General features: G+C 35.5%; 1 protein-coding gene across 3 annotated transcripts; it reads left to right on the top strand.

Annotated features, from left to right (window-relative positions):
* The first annotated feature begins 308 nt into the window (after window positions 1-308).
* LOC145687455 (transcription and mRNA export factor ENY2-like) lies at window positions 309-14,976 on the top strand. Of its 3 annotated transcripts, none has more exons than XM_081760910.1 (4): window positions 309-495; window positions 7,186-7,250; window positions 11,285-11,430; window positions 14,713-14,976. In XM_081760910.1, exons 2-4 carry the CDS (start codon window positions 7,201-7,203, stop codon window positions 14,793-14,795), a joined length of 279 nt encoding a protein of 92 aa, XP_081617036.1. In that variant the 5' UTR covers window positions 309-495; window positions 7,186-7,200; the 3' UTR covers window positions 14,796-14,976. The 3 variants fall into 3 exon arrangements, with proteins under 3 accessions (XP_081617036.1, XP_081617035.1, XP_081617037.1); XM_081760909.1 differs by having other exon boundaries at window positions 309-542; XM_081760911.1 differs by having other exon boundaries at window positions 309-568.
* The last annotated feature ends 404 nt before the right edge of the window (window positions 14,977-15,380 follow it).

Genomic DNA, 15,380 nt, shown 5'->3' with positions numbered 1-15,380 from the left:
TCGAAAATTCTTTTACTTGTGCGATCCTTAGTGTGTGTTTTTTTATAACAATTCATTTTTATGCCGTTCCACATCGTATTTAATGAATATTATATACTTGTGACATACTATTCCTAATTAGGCAATCAGTTCGTCCGTGCCATCCCTTTTATTCTCACTTTTCTTTCTCTTGCAGTTCTACTGCGAACTTAAAATCAATTACTACTTTATAATCAATTACTAACCAAAACATTTGTAATGATTGTGTCGACATCGCTAGAAAGCTGCGTCCAAAATTTATCAAATATTTTTTATTAAGAAGAAGAAAAAGAAGAATATTCATGGATTGTAGTAACTAATTTTGGACTTCGTTTGAAAGATATGTTTCTTGTGACTGTAACGAAGTTGGAATATTGTTGAATTGCATATTTTAAATATTGGGAGTAGTACCTCAATGCGAGTCTCAAAGAAGGCTATGATTTAATAATAATAACAGTCTTCTTGAAGCACTAAGAAGTGAGTAGAAACAAAAGGAAAATTGTCATCATGTTAATGAATGTGAGGTGTTTAGACAGTATTATAATATTTGGTGAATATTTATTGCACGTATCTATCCATAAATTAATTGCATATATTTTGTTTTCAGTAAATCGACTCTCTGTATCACAACTATTATTTTTGGGGTATAGACTTTAATTTATCTCCAGGGCACGAACGCAATAGTGACCCGGCAGGGTTGCGTCTGTAGGAGCAGGCTTGTCAATGAGGGGTATAATAATCGAGAATAGTTCAAAACGCTGTTGGATTATATATTTGTATGTCACAAAGGACATTATAGGTATTGTTGGACGAATTGTGCTAACTTTAAGCATCAGAAGGCAATAAAGGTTATCACTGTATAGTGAGTAATTACAGAGAAAATAGACTATATGAAGGCGTGTAGAGAGACTATGTAAACCGACAATAGAGCATAATGTGTCAGTATTTACCCACTCGGGTTATGTCGGACAGATGGGGGTAATAGTTAAGAACAGCTACTTCTCATCTCCCGTGCACGAGGATACATCTTACTGTTGCACTACCTAAACACCCTAAGTACAAGGGCAAGAACTCAGTCTATTACCTACTTTTTAACATCCTAGATAGTCATTGAATAATTCCTGAAAGTATGGCGTTTCTCGTCCTTTCCTAAATGGGAAGTACGGCTCCTTAACTATAACTCAGATGGGGATCAAAATTAGGTAAACGGAATGTGTACAGGAGAAATCACTCCATGTTACGAAAACCGGGTTAAATTCCTTTTTTGGCGTCCGTTTCCAGCAAAATTTTAAAGTTTACAGGAAAGATATGGATAATTTGGTGGTTTGTGTGTTTGATTATATATAAGAGTCTCGAAAAATCTGTTTATTTGTTATATATAAGCGGTTATGAACATGGAACTATACGGCGAGCGGAGGGAACTACTTGGCGCAAGGTAACTGAACAGTTGCATTGTGGGAAAGAAACGAGCATTTATGTTATCAACATGGCGAATGTACAAGGGCAATCAACTAACAGTTTTAACATTTGTGAAGCAATACGTTGATAACGAGCAAAATCTTTTAAAAGTTTGTGAAGAGCACGGATTAATGAACCTAATAGCAAATTGCAGGAAGTGTGGAAAGGAGATAACAGCGAAAAAAATGTGGCGAAAGCGGACGCCCAACTTCGGAATAAATGCCCGAAAACCTAATTGAAGTGTGAGCAATGTGTGATCATGGTGATATAGAAAATCGCTGTGTGCAATCGGGGGATGGGAAATATGTGATAGACTATTTGCTCTTCGCGGAATAATACGTAAGGGTGTACCGTACGAATACACAAATTGAAGTTTGACCGTTTTGAGGTATGGAGAGATCCTGTATCGTATGCAATATTTCAATTCTGAACCTAACCTAACCCATGGCGGGATCTTGTATCAGGTGCGATATTTCAATTCTGAATCTAACCTAACCTGACGTATGTAATGTAACCTAATCAAAAGTAACCTTAGTTTTAAAAAGGTACTGAAAATTTACCAGGAAGTAACACTTTTTGGTACTGGCCCCCAGCTGTCCGACATATGCTCCCGCGGTTTTAGTAACTAACCTATATAGTGTGTATAAGCATAGAAATACCGCAAAGGTGTGCCGCACGCAAGGCATGTGCTTTTATGCTAAGCTGTATGAAATTTTTTTCGTTATCGTTTATGCATATACCCACCATCTCCGACTCACCTGCTGTCAACGGACACACTGCCTTGCAGGTATCCTTGCTGCGCTCCTGGCCTAACTTGGTTAGCATTCGTTCTTTTTACTAGCCACCTAGCACAAGTTGCTTTGTGATCTTGAAATTGGTTCGTATTTTGTGCATTGTGGTTTTAATGCAGGGATGCAAATAAGCGAAGAAATTTTACTAGCCCAAGAAGAAAAGCTACTAGCCCACATCTCACAATAGAAATCATTTGCTTACCTTCGCTATGATATTAAATACTCGCCCGTAGCGATGAACCACTCGCCCCGGGTGAGTGGTAATTTGCATCCCTGTTTTAATGTCATATGACCACTTCTTAAGATATTTCCAAATATGAGAGAGTTTGCAGCACTGGCCATTTGAAAAGTACTACTTTTGGTAAATGTTTAGCAGACTGCGTCCAGAAGTATGTAAAAAACACAAAATTTACGGGAGAAATGGAAGGTACAAGTGATTATAACCCAACCAAATCTAATCTAACCTAAACTTACATAGACTAACCTAAACTAACCCAATTATAATAGAAATAAGCGAAATTGTATCATTTTTTCGAAAATTATGCCGGACTCCTATGCTAATATAATCTTACATAAAGTAACCTAAACTAGCCTAATGTGAACGGAAACTACCGAAATTGAAAAAAAAAAAAGCTGGACCCCTTCTGCTAAACATTGTCCCTATTTTTGAGCGGCAATAGTATAAATGCATACGATACTAAGTGAGGAATAGAGGGGAAGGTTCTAGAACGTTGGTTCTTTCCTTTACCAAAGTTTAATATTTAATTCACATAGGCTAGTATTAAGAGCGAGTGAAGGCGGGTTAGAGCCCCGCAGAACACGTTGTTTTCTGTCTTTATTAACGCTAAATGGGAAAGGGGACCTTGTGTTCTAGAACCTTGTCGAAATACTGAAAGCAGGAAATTAAGAAATACAATTATAACTGGAGTAGAGAAATGAAAGAGGAGTAATTGTGAATAATACTGAATTAACGTTTAAGACAACTATATGTTCCTCCTGTCACGGGGAAACCATCAGGAACTTAAGCCAAAAGCAGATGTACAAGAGCAATGTTGTCTTGAAACGACCCTAGCGAAGTTATAATGGTAACTTTTTTTTTATTTTGTTATTTGTATACGGAAGCTTCTAATAGCGCCCACATTCGCGTATCCCCTCTGCTGCTCGTCTGCTTTCTATCTCTGCGGTTTCATATTTCCCGTTGGGTCTCGTAATTAATCCCTTTGTGCAAACATATTTGGTGAAAGAGATCACTGGAATAATCAGTTTTATAGCATATATTACACACAAATGCTGTAAATATATATAGGGTGGCCCGAAAGTAGGTATACACCTCTGCATTGATCAAGTATAACATTCTAGTTTATGGATTTATTTGCTTCGACTGTTCCCGGGCTTAAGTTATAAGTAAAAAGACGTTAAGAACAAATAATAAAGAAACTAGGTCTACCTGTTCGATAACAATAAGAAATAATATAAAATACAGTACGGGACTGTATACCTACTTTTTGGCCTCCCTATATATATATATAACATTAGAATGACATAATAACGTTATCCAACAAGGAAAATTGGCAAATTCTTTAAATATTCTTCTCGTCAAAGAAACCGCCCTTTGCCATTATCACTCGTTTCAGCAATCAAGGCATGCGGCGTACAAGTTTTTGAAGATTTTCATCTGAATTACTATTGAAGTTGTTCTGCAGAATGTCAATCATATCAGCAGCAGTTGTTGGACAGTCTCTTCGTAAATTTCTGAGAAGCTCTTCCTAGAGAAGTTCAATGGGGTTAAAACCTTGAGACTGGGGAGGCCATGTCATGATACAAATATCTCTTTTGGCTTGTTTCTTCTTAAGATAGAACAAAGTTTGGACGTGTGCTTCGGATAATTATCTTGCTTAAAATGGAATGATAACCATTTTTGTCCAGATTTTATAACCATTCTTTGTATCCTTTGAATTCAGCCAACTCCAGAATTTGAGAAACACCTCGAAATTATCACAGAACTCCCTCTATGTTTAATAATTTGGGTTACTCATTTAGGACGCATCTTCTCTATAACAGATCTTCGAACATAAATTCGACATCGTTGTTCAAAAACTTGATATTTTGACTCATCCGTCCATACCACGCGTTTCTACTGCTTTGTTGTTTAATTTTTGTTCTTCAGGGTCCATTAAAGCCTCATTTATTTGTTTCCATTGAACTAGCAATAGTTTGTGCGCAGCAAGTTTTCTCCATAGTGTAGTGATTCACAGTAATAACTGAAATGTTTGTAGGGTGACTACGATTCAATTCTGATTGGAGTTCCGGTGCAGTAAGTTTCAAGTTTCTTTTGCTCCAGGGATGCAAATAACCGCTTGCCCACTCGCCCGGGGCGAGCGGTTCATCGATGTGGGCGAGTATTTAATATCATACCGAAGGTAAATAAATGATTTCTATTGTGGGATGTGGGCTAGTAGTTTTTTTTTCTTGGGCGAGTAAAATTTTGTTGCTTATTTGCATCCCTGTGCTAAACACTACAATAACACGATCTTTTGTGCGTGATATAATACGAGACCTTCCAGTTCGCTTTTGTCCACGTTCTTTCGTCTTCGCTGAAAACGCTAGATGGAATCACCAAGAGTAGATGGAGTCTGTTTCAGTTTGAAAGCTATTTGACGAATAGGAAAGCCCATATTATGACGCGCAATGACTCAAACGCGTGCCTCTTCACCTAAGATCTTACCTCTGTCCATGATGATAATAACGGCAACAAACACTTAAAATTGGCACACACACACACACACACACACACACAAAAAAAAAAAAAAAAAAAAAAACCTGTTCGAAATGTCACTGCACTGTATCTTGTAATATTCTTCACTAATAGTGTAAACTTCTGATATTATTTATGTCTGATAATGCCTGTACACTAAGGAATTATATTTCAGGGGTAACTATAAAAAGGAATTAACTACTAACGTTTAACCGTACTTCGGTCAGGCAAAGTTATTTCATGATCTTGATGACGTTATTTTTAATTAATATAATCGCCGACTTTACAATAATTCCATAATCTTTTCTATTTTATTATATGTAAACACAAAAAGGAAAGACTTCTATTTTCCCCATGAGACATTATAGAGACTTACGCAAACAAAATATTTCGAATTGGTAGCTTTCTCTATTGAATATTTGTTGATTTGTTCATTAAAATGTAAGTTGAAGCGCCTGTCCGGAAACTTTGGAAACTTTTGACAGGCAGGTATATATATATATATATATATATATATATATATATATATATATATATATATATATATATATATATATATATATATATATATATAGTGATCCAGGAGGAACTGTGAATACACGAGGAATCAAGTAGTCCGAAGCACAGTCGGAGATAGGCCCTGAAGAATTTTATAATTCTGGAGACTAATCCCCCTTTCTTCAGAGGGTGATCAGTTGTGCGAACTGATAAGGTGTAAGAACCTTTAAATAATATTAAATCCGTATTTAGGTTAGGTTCTCTAATTCACACAACAACTGTTAGGTTAGGTTCCCACTAATTTATTATCTCCTGATTATAGTTTACAATCATAACTCTCATAACATACGAGGGCCCATTGCCTCCATATGTTTCTTGCCTTTAGCTATTTATTGTCACTTTTACACAAGTACAACTACAACTCTTACACAACGCCTTACTTCACTTCTATCAATCATTTCTACTAACTCTCTTTTATCTAATTCCTCTCTACAACTAATTTCCTTCAAGTTCCATTTACTATTCATCAACTAACTTAACTTCAATCTGTGTAAACTCAAAATCAACAACTATTTTCTATCCACATTAAAAACTCTCGTCCTCCTTTTCTTCTTGTGGCTAGTGCTATTATTTAAACATTTCTAACCTAACTTCCTATATGAATTTTTTACTCCTAACAACTTAAAAGTCATATAAACCAACATAACAATTCACAGTGAGTACAATTCTTTCTTTCTTTTAATATGTTTTCATAGTGCCATTACTAATTCACTTAACACGAACTACTGTGATCCAATCTTTCATTCGCTAAGAAGTAGAACAATTTTTATAGCATTAGTGTTACTTTTACTAAGTGTTTGTATCTTCAATACAATATTTATATTGTCGTTAAGATACCCAGATATTTGGCTCTTTATGTACCTATATCAGCATTCATCGACTTCACTTTATTTGCTGTACAGTATGGTGTAACAAATAAAACACAGTTCTGACCAGAGCAGAATGAAATATATTAAAAACTATACTTACAATGTGTTACAGTTTCAAGGACCTAACGTCCTCTTCATCAGACACAAACACTCACTTGAAACTGTAACACATTGTAAGTATAGTTTTTAATATATTTCATTCTGCTCTGGTCAGAACTGTGTTTTATTTGTTACTCTACTTATCCAGAGCCATGGAGTTTGTACAGTATGGTGTATATAGACGACCCCAACGAATTCCAATAAGTTTTGGCACTTTTTACGTTATTTTCGAAGAAACATGGCACGTGGACGATTTTAATGGGTGTGGCTTAATTAATATTGAAAGTCCATTACCTTGATTAAAACTGTGTGCACAAAAGAAAGAAATGTGTATATATATTATTTGTTCATTCCAGATGCTGTTCTTTTAAATTCCACTAGGCCTAAATAAAAATTTAGTGTTAATTCCCTTTCTGAAAAATTTAATATCTCTTGCTTACAATATTGAGAAAGCCAGAAATAAATTCTTCTAGGGGCTCAGTTAGCGAAAAGTAGTGTAAACTTTTGATGCTGAATTTTATGTTAGGAAGGCATACATGAGGAAGAAAGTGTAAAATCTATAGTTAACTGAGACCAATTGCAAAGAAAAAAGAAAACTGTATGTATACGTATCTAAAATATATTATTTTTATTTCAGTTGTTACAAGAAAAAATGAAGACGACGGTTAACCAGAAGTTAATTGAAACAGGAGAGAAAGAAAGGTAAATCATATATTTTAAAAGTACTATCGGGTTGTTTGTTAGACTCGAGGAATCAATGCAATTAAGAAATTCAAATTAACTTATGTTCGATATCCTGTATTGGTCCTATTTTCTGCTTATAATGTACTGGGATCATGTAATTGAAATATCCGATTTTACGTCTGGTGGAAAATTAGCCTCTGTAACACAGCCACAGGATGGACCGAGGTCACGCGCACTACGTCACAAACTCCATATATGTTTAGGAAACAGGTTGGGGTTCCTAGTCAGTCTCGTTATTGTTGAGCAGGATCGTGCGAAAGTACACCATTGAGAAAACACAATTGAGAGCGATTTTCCTCTTTCAAAAATGGGACGTTCTGCATATCTAATCGTGAAAAATATCAACAATGCATTTTGACAAGGAATGGCAAATAAGCTTGCCATACCACCGTATACACGGCAAAATGCACAATTTATATGGACAGAAATATGATTGCAAAAATACTTGCGGCTGCTCTCAGGATTGATAAAATATTCATACAAAAATTGAAAAAAAAAAAATGCTTACATGTACCTGAAGGTTGCGTTATGATTTGTGAATAAACGTTATCAAGAAGATGAAAAAGAGTAAAATAATTTCACATTAATTCAACGATACATAATACTCTAACAAACTGATTTTTTTTTCTGAATAAATCACGTTAGTCATTTTCATCATCATATACATTCTTGTCGATGTCATCAGCACAGTCCATGGCTAAATCCTTTAGGAAGTTTGGAATGTCAAGCATGTCAATTACCTCATGTGAAAGAGGGTTTTCTAGGTACTTTGCTATAGGTGGAAATGAGTGGATTGGATGGTATTAACAGCATAGGCAGTAGTATATCAGTATTTTGTATTCACTCCGGATGTTATTTTATCAAGTGGAAAAGACGTATGTAGCTGCGTTTAAACAGTAGGTTTTAAAGACTTATATCTTGATATAATGTCAGCTTGACAAAATCCTTAAAATGTTTGAAAAAAAATAAATAAAAACGTGTAATAAGTCTAGTGTCAAGATCTGAAATTTCTGCTACTTGATTTGGAACAATTTTCTCGCTGTGTAACTATCATTATTCTTTTTTCATACTTGCATTGGATGAACAACTATATCCATTTTTTCTTAGAACTTATGCGTTATTGCATTCTTCTGCTCATTTATGTTATCTTGATAGTATTGCTTATCCCCTGTCCACACATTGCGTTGGTCCTTTGTTGATAGCTGCGTTTTTTATATTATATCTTTCATATGTAACCTTCTCACCGAACAACAAACTAACGCGGTACTCTGCAGAACTTCTGTAGGTCTTGTGTATATATATATATATATATATATATATATATATATATATATATATATATATATATATATATAAACTATTATCAATTACTTTACAAATTACAGACACTTGCCAATGTCTTGATTCATTTTACATTCAATTAACATCATCATTAATACATAAAATGAAGAGGAATACATGTAGATCCAGAATTTGTGAGCAATACGCTCCGCAGATCAGTTGTATCAACACAACAAACGTTTACTGTTGTGCACATACGCTTACGACTCGGAGGAACCGCGTACTTTCAAAGCGCATAGTTTCGGAGGTCCTTGCGCATGTGTTACTAGAATTACCAAAATAATAATAATAATGATAATAATTGCTGACTTTCATGCTAGTGTTCTTGTAGAACGTGTCTCAGTGCTGTACATACCTGTTGGCAACAAGTCGAGGCTTGATTTTTATCCATCTAAACTGTGCACCTTGCCGTGTGTATACCGTTGCAATCGATGAAATAGTTGATCGTGCGGATGCTACATAAGTTGACACCGACTCATAAGGATCGTCGTCTGGAGGATATAGTTCTCTGAGGGTAGAGAGTAACTCGAGGGATTTTCTGGGTACAACTATCATTTCTGGTGAAGAATGGATCTGCTATGACAATTGTTAACTATCAGAACAATGGTTTAATTGAATTGTGGTCAACATCCAGTACGGTTTCTAAAACCACCTGTCCAACCGCAGATGTTATTTATGGTATGATGATGTTTAGGGGGGGCGATCCGTTACTCCATGAAATATACAAAAAAAAAAAAAAAATGTCTGCAAGCATACAACAATGACCGAGAACGTGGTGTCCTCATCTTAAACTTGACAGTGACCACCACCCTTTTGTTGATCAAGGGAAGATGCAAACTTCCTTTGAGTTACACTGTGAAACTCTTCTTCACTCACTCTAATATTCTGACGTCTTTTCCGTCGATTACCATCACTTATGGTATCTTAGTCATTTGTTGTCAGGGGCTTGGAGGGAGGAGGAACTTCACTGATGACCGGACAGTGCAGCGTGTGGTTGAAGACCACTTGAATCACAGGCTCTAGACTTCTGTCGCCGTCGAGCCGTATGGGCGATGTCAAAAATGTATGGGCGCAGTTGAGGGCAGCTATTGCAGTTTGCTTTCTTTCTTTGAATGTAGGAAAGTAACAAGTCAGTCGGAGATCTCCATTGTACTGAGGTTGACTCGTTATGTTCTATATAGCGAGTTGTGCCGTAGTCTTTGTTTAAATTCTTATTGTCTTTGGTTGGAGTTCCTCGGTTATCTTATTGTCTTTGGTTGGAGTTCCTCAATTATCTTATTGTCTTTGGTTGGAGTTCCAGTAATTCATAGGAAAATTTTTAAAATTAAGAAGATAAATAATGAATTTGCTTTGGTCATACTTTTTAAGCAGTCTTTCATCAAAATGTAAGTTTTCAACGTTCGGATATAATAGAATCGTCGGAGCTAATAGAATACTGTTTGGTAAACTTAGAATAACAAGAGTAAAATAAATCTTCCTCATGTTACATTTTCTCTTGCTACCTGTAGAATAATTTCAATTAAAGATTTATATGTGAAATAATTTCACTAAAGGTAGAACTTAATGGAAATTCGACGGGGAGGCAATTATTATATAAAAATGTCCATATACAGAATTCTTGAAGGATAAACAAACCTAATTGATAGATGATATGAAATTTGGTATGTGGATTTCTAAAGACGCGTGACTTTTTTTTTTTTTTTTTGTTTGTTTGTTTGTTTTAAATATACAGTGATCGCAGGAAGTCGTAAAGCTTGACGTACATGTACCGATCTCACCACCCAATGGACTGCGAGGTGTGTTCCAATCAATACATATCCGTGAAATTTTGCTAATGTCTGTCGCACTATACGGAGAACATGTCATCTCTTGAGGGTGCAGTGTTGTAGGATGTCCTTAGTTTCGTTTCGATTTTTTTAAAAATAATAATAATAATAATATTAGCGTTGTTATTATGGTTGCCGTTTAATTCGAATAATTGTCACTGTTCGTGTTAGAGTTCTTTAAATGCAGTTCATTTGTCTCTCGTTCACCATATCTTTGAGGTTTGACAGTATCGTTGGTACACTTCTCCTGCTTTACATTTTTCAAATGCTTTCGGAAAGCAGCTTCACGAATCGTACCGAAATCTTCCGATGTATCACACAACAGCAAATTAGTTCTATGATTAGTGTAGAATCCGGACTTTCAAGACAATGGATGGAAGGAAAAAGGGTCGGGAACACTATTATAGTAAGATATGTCGTAATTTCCTATATATCCACTTTAAACGCAGAAAAAAGGAAATTGCTTGACTAGCAGCAATGTAGTAATCTTATAAGATACGATATCTTTACTCTGTAGTGTGTTCTTATGTATTTCTTGGTGCTTTTATTTCTCCATTTTTAACCACCTTGATTGAAACTTCATGAAAAAGTTACAAGCTACATATTGAAATGATTCTACACAAACCGAATTGATAGATGAGTAAATTCCCTGAGCATGCTTTTGTATTGATTGAATTTTGAAATCTTACTCTGTAGTCTTAGAGCCATACATCGTCTCAATACCTAAAATACATATGACGTCCTTTGCTTTTGTAAAAATTGAAGTGACCATCTTAAGTTAGATGTATACAAGTTTGTCTTTTCTTTTTTAATTTATGTATTTAGAATGAAAGATCTTCTACGGACGAGGCTTGTTGAATGTGGCTGGCGAGATCAAGTAAAAATGTATTGTAAAGAAGTGGTGAAACATCACGGAGTAGAAAATATCACTGTGGATGACTTAGTTACTGAAGTTACAGCAAAGAGTCGAGGTGAGGAATTTTCTGTTTATTTTTTTTTTTTTTTTTTTTTTTTTTAATCCTAAGTTTACAAACAATTTTTGTACCATAATTTAGTAGCTAGAAGCTTATTTTAAAATCAGTTAATAACATGTTCATTTATCTCAGCATCTTTTTTGCTCGTAGACAAGAGTATGGCGCATAAACAATGGCAAATTGACATGCCAGTTGACTGAAGATCAGTCCAGTTAATCTGCAAGTAGTACAACTGAAGTTAAATATCGTTTAGCGATCCTAATAACATTTTTTTGAATAATTTTTCTTTTTCAGAAGTCGGACTGGAATACATAAATTCTTTTTAACAATAATAATACAGTTTATATTTTTTTCATTAAGCGTAATTCTGTTTTATTCCTACTGTTGATCGAGAGATCCCTGGTTAATATTGAACAAGTGCTGCACGTGGAAGGGAAATGAAGGCTATATTTCCAACCTCTGATCGAAGTATCTGCTATGCTTTCGAATACACTTACAATATGTGTATTTCGATGTATCTTCACAACAGTGCCAGCATTGTACAGTGTTTGGATTAATGGTTAACAAGTAGTAAAGAATAAAATATTTAAATATTTGTTCAACTTTAGTTGCTTTCTCGGCCATTTGCGAGTAATGCACTGCGCTCCCGGCCGCGAGCGGAAGTGATATTTAAGTAAGTATAATATATTAGATTATAGGACAATTTGTCGACATTTTACGTGTGTCTTATTCAACCTTTCTTTTCTTCTGTTGTCTGAGGACACTCTACAGACCAACTTTTCTTGTAGCTTGTTAGATATTTTTTCTTTAAGACTGGCACAGATGACTATTTCCTGGTTTTATTCTCATATAAACGTGAATAGGAGAATGCAGTCATTTGACAACAATGAGATTAGATATTTCTGAAAGCAGTGGTTGTCAGTAGTATTTTATAAATTGAATAGGCTCCTTGTCTTACCAGAAATAGCTTCAGGTTGTCAACTTAATAGAATTCGGTGATTTAAACTTTTGTTTGTTTGTTGACGAAGTATCTCCGATTGATTAAAACTGATAAGTCATTGGTTGACCTGTTTTCTATTCGGCTACAGTCGATTTGAAAGACTTAGCAGTATATGGAGGATAAACAAAAATTTTCTAATATAGGCTTATGTAAAGTAAATTTATTATCTACTTCATATCTTATTAACCTCTTTGCTAGAATAGCTCGTCAAAATATAGATTATCGAAAATTAAGCGACATAACAAAAGTACAGTTTCCTGGTACACAATCATTATAAAAAATAATAAAATAAACCCTTATGTACTCTACCTATACAGCAGTAAAAAGTACTTAACCGATGGGGTCAAGAAAATCTGGCTACCTGCCATTTTATTATTCCTGTGATGTTAACCATCAGGAATTTTTATAACGCTTAGCATTATTATGTAAGTTCATACGACGTGTAAATGAAATGAACACATAGTAATCTCCTTTAATACAGATTAAAGATTTATCACCTATTTAACTGTGCGTAATTAATTATCCTTGGTAATATTTCAGTTTATTACATTCTACAACCATCTGCAGGTCAGTTTCTCAAAAAGCGGATTAACAGCTAACTCGATCAAGATGAACTGAATTGTTCTGTCTACTTTTTGAGAAACTGGCCTGCAAATGGTTGTAAGATATTTCCAATCAAATTATTGCCAGGCATAAATTAAATTTGCACAAAGAGATGAGAAGTTTTCATTATACCAGGGAAGCAAGAAAATTCGTGCGCTTTTAAACCACTCCCGCGTCCATTTAGCTGCTGCGGCGACATCTGTCGCCGTAGCATGAAAGTTTTGACTGGGAAAGCTTATTCATTGACGCATCAGCCACGGTAAATACAACGCATTTGTTAGTGTGTTGTGTAATAATCGCTCGTGATCATGTCAGTGTCAAATGAAGTTCTTAGAGCTTGTTTGCTTTACGAGTTTAAATTGGGAACAAATGGTGCAGAAGCAGTTAGAAAAATTTGTGTTGCGTTCGGAGAGGGCGTAATAAGTAAATGTACAGCACAAAAATGGCTCCAGACCTTTTCAACTGGTGACGAGACCTTGCAAAATAAGCCTCGCTCTGGGAGGCCTAAATCAGTGGATATAGACCACCTGAAGGCCGCTATTGAAGATGATTCCAGTCAAACATGTGAGAAACTTGCTCACCGATTCGAGGTAAGCAGGGAAACCATTCGGGTAAGTCTGCATCAGTTGGGAAAGACCTGGAAACTGGGTCAGTGGGTCCCTCACCAGCTGACCGCTACGAGCCAAGTTCTAAGACTGAATATCTGTTCATCTTTGTTGACGAGACACAAAATCTGTCCAATTTTGGACCGTATATTAACTTGTCACGAGAAGTGGGTCATGTATGACAATAAAAAATGGCTATCACCGGCTATCATACCATTGGCTATCACCGAATGATCCGAAGCCTTTGACTGCAAAACCGAACATCCATCAACTCAAGGTTTTGGTCTGTGTTTGGTGGACTACAAACGGTATCGTGCAGTACGGATTCTTGGAACTTGGTAAGACAATTACCAAAGATGTGTACTCATCACAACTGAGTACGGTAGCCACCAAACTGACCCAGAAACAGCCAGCACTAGTGAACAGAAGAGGTATGCTCTATCACCAGGACAACGCGCGCCCTCACACCGCAAAACAGACGCTGGAAGTAATCTCAGAACTTGGTTGGGAGCTTCTACCTCATCCTCCCTACTCCCCAGATGTCGCCCCTTCGGATTACCATTTATTCTTGACCATGGACAACTTTATGCGTGGCAGGCAGTTCAAGACTGAACAAGACGTCAAAAATGCAGTTGCTGAGTGTTTCGAGTCTCGGGAACAAATATTCTACAAAACTAGCATTTACAAGCTTGTTGAGCGCTGGGAGAAGGTTGTAGAAGCAAATGGAGGCTATTTTGCCGAATAAATAAACCGTTAAAACCCTGTAATTGACAGTTTTCTTTCATAGTATAAAAGCGCACGACCTTTCTTGCTTTCCTGGTAGAATGTGCATAAAAATGCGAGCTTCAAAGCATTATGAACAACATATTTATTTAATACGATTATTGGTGACTGCATGTAAAAATAAATAAATAACCATTATTAGACTGCAGAAAAGGAGGAAGGGAAAACACGGCAAAGGAAGAGAACATGATATTGTCATGAAGTTCTGCACGGTATATCATATTTACAATATATTGTGCCAACTCTAAAATAGCGTGTGCCTTATTAGAGAAATTTGTTTCTTTACAGCATCAGTTCCCGATTCGGTAAAGAAAGAGTTACTCCAGAAGATCAAGACCTTCTTAATGCAACAAGTTGACGCAAAAGTATGAGCTATGTACAAAGTTATATTTGTGCGAAATAGACAGAAAAAAGAACTGAATGACTAGTTTTCGTTCATATACGAAATACTGTAAATTTTAATTGATGTTTTGTACGCTTAATGACTACGATTTGTATCCTTTGTAAATAAGAATAAGCATCGAAAATATAATGATTCTTGTGCATTGACCATATGGTGTTGTTAAATGTTTATTCGTTAAAAAAAAAGAAAGAAAGAAAAGAAAAAGAAAATGTTTGTGGCAAGTCAGCTGAGACAGTGAAGTGAAATGCTCTGCGGCACTAAAACGTGCCGAAGCATTTGTGCGATCGAGTTTCTCTTAGAACGTTGTGTTTAATATCATGTTATTGTTTTATCAGAATGTTGTGTTTAATATATTATTGTTTTATCAGAATATATTTTCCAATGGTGTTTTTGCCCTATAGGCAAAACGTGGTAAATAAAACCCCTAAAGTGTCGTACAAATAATAATTTTCAAACATAACTGTTTTTGTGTTATATTAACATTTCAGTCCGGCCTACCACGTACTATAGAATACCTAGATAGTAATTTGAAATTCAGATATTATATATATAT

This window comes from Thermobia domestica, chromosome 1 (assembly GCF_964235325.1).
Source record: "Thermobia domestica chromosome 1, izTheDome1.hap1.1, whole genome shotgun sequence".
NCBI classification, from domain to species: domain Eukaryota; kingdom Metazoa; phylum Arthropoda; class Insecta; order Zygentoma; family Lepismatidae; genus Thermobia; species Thermobia domestica.
Note: the sequence above shows the minus strand (reverse complement) of the source record. Positions and strands in the feature narration are given on the sequence as shown.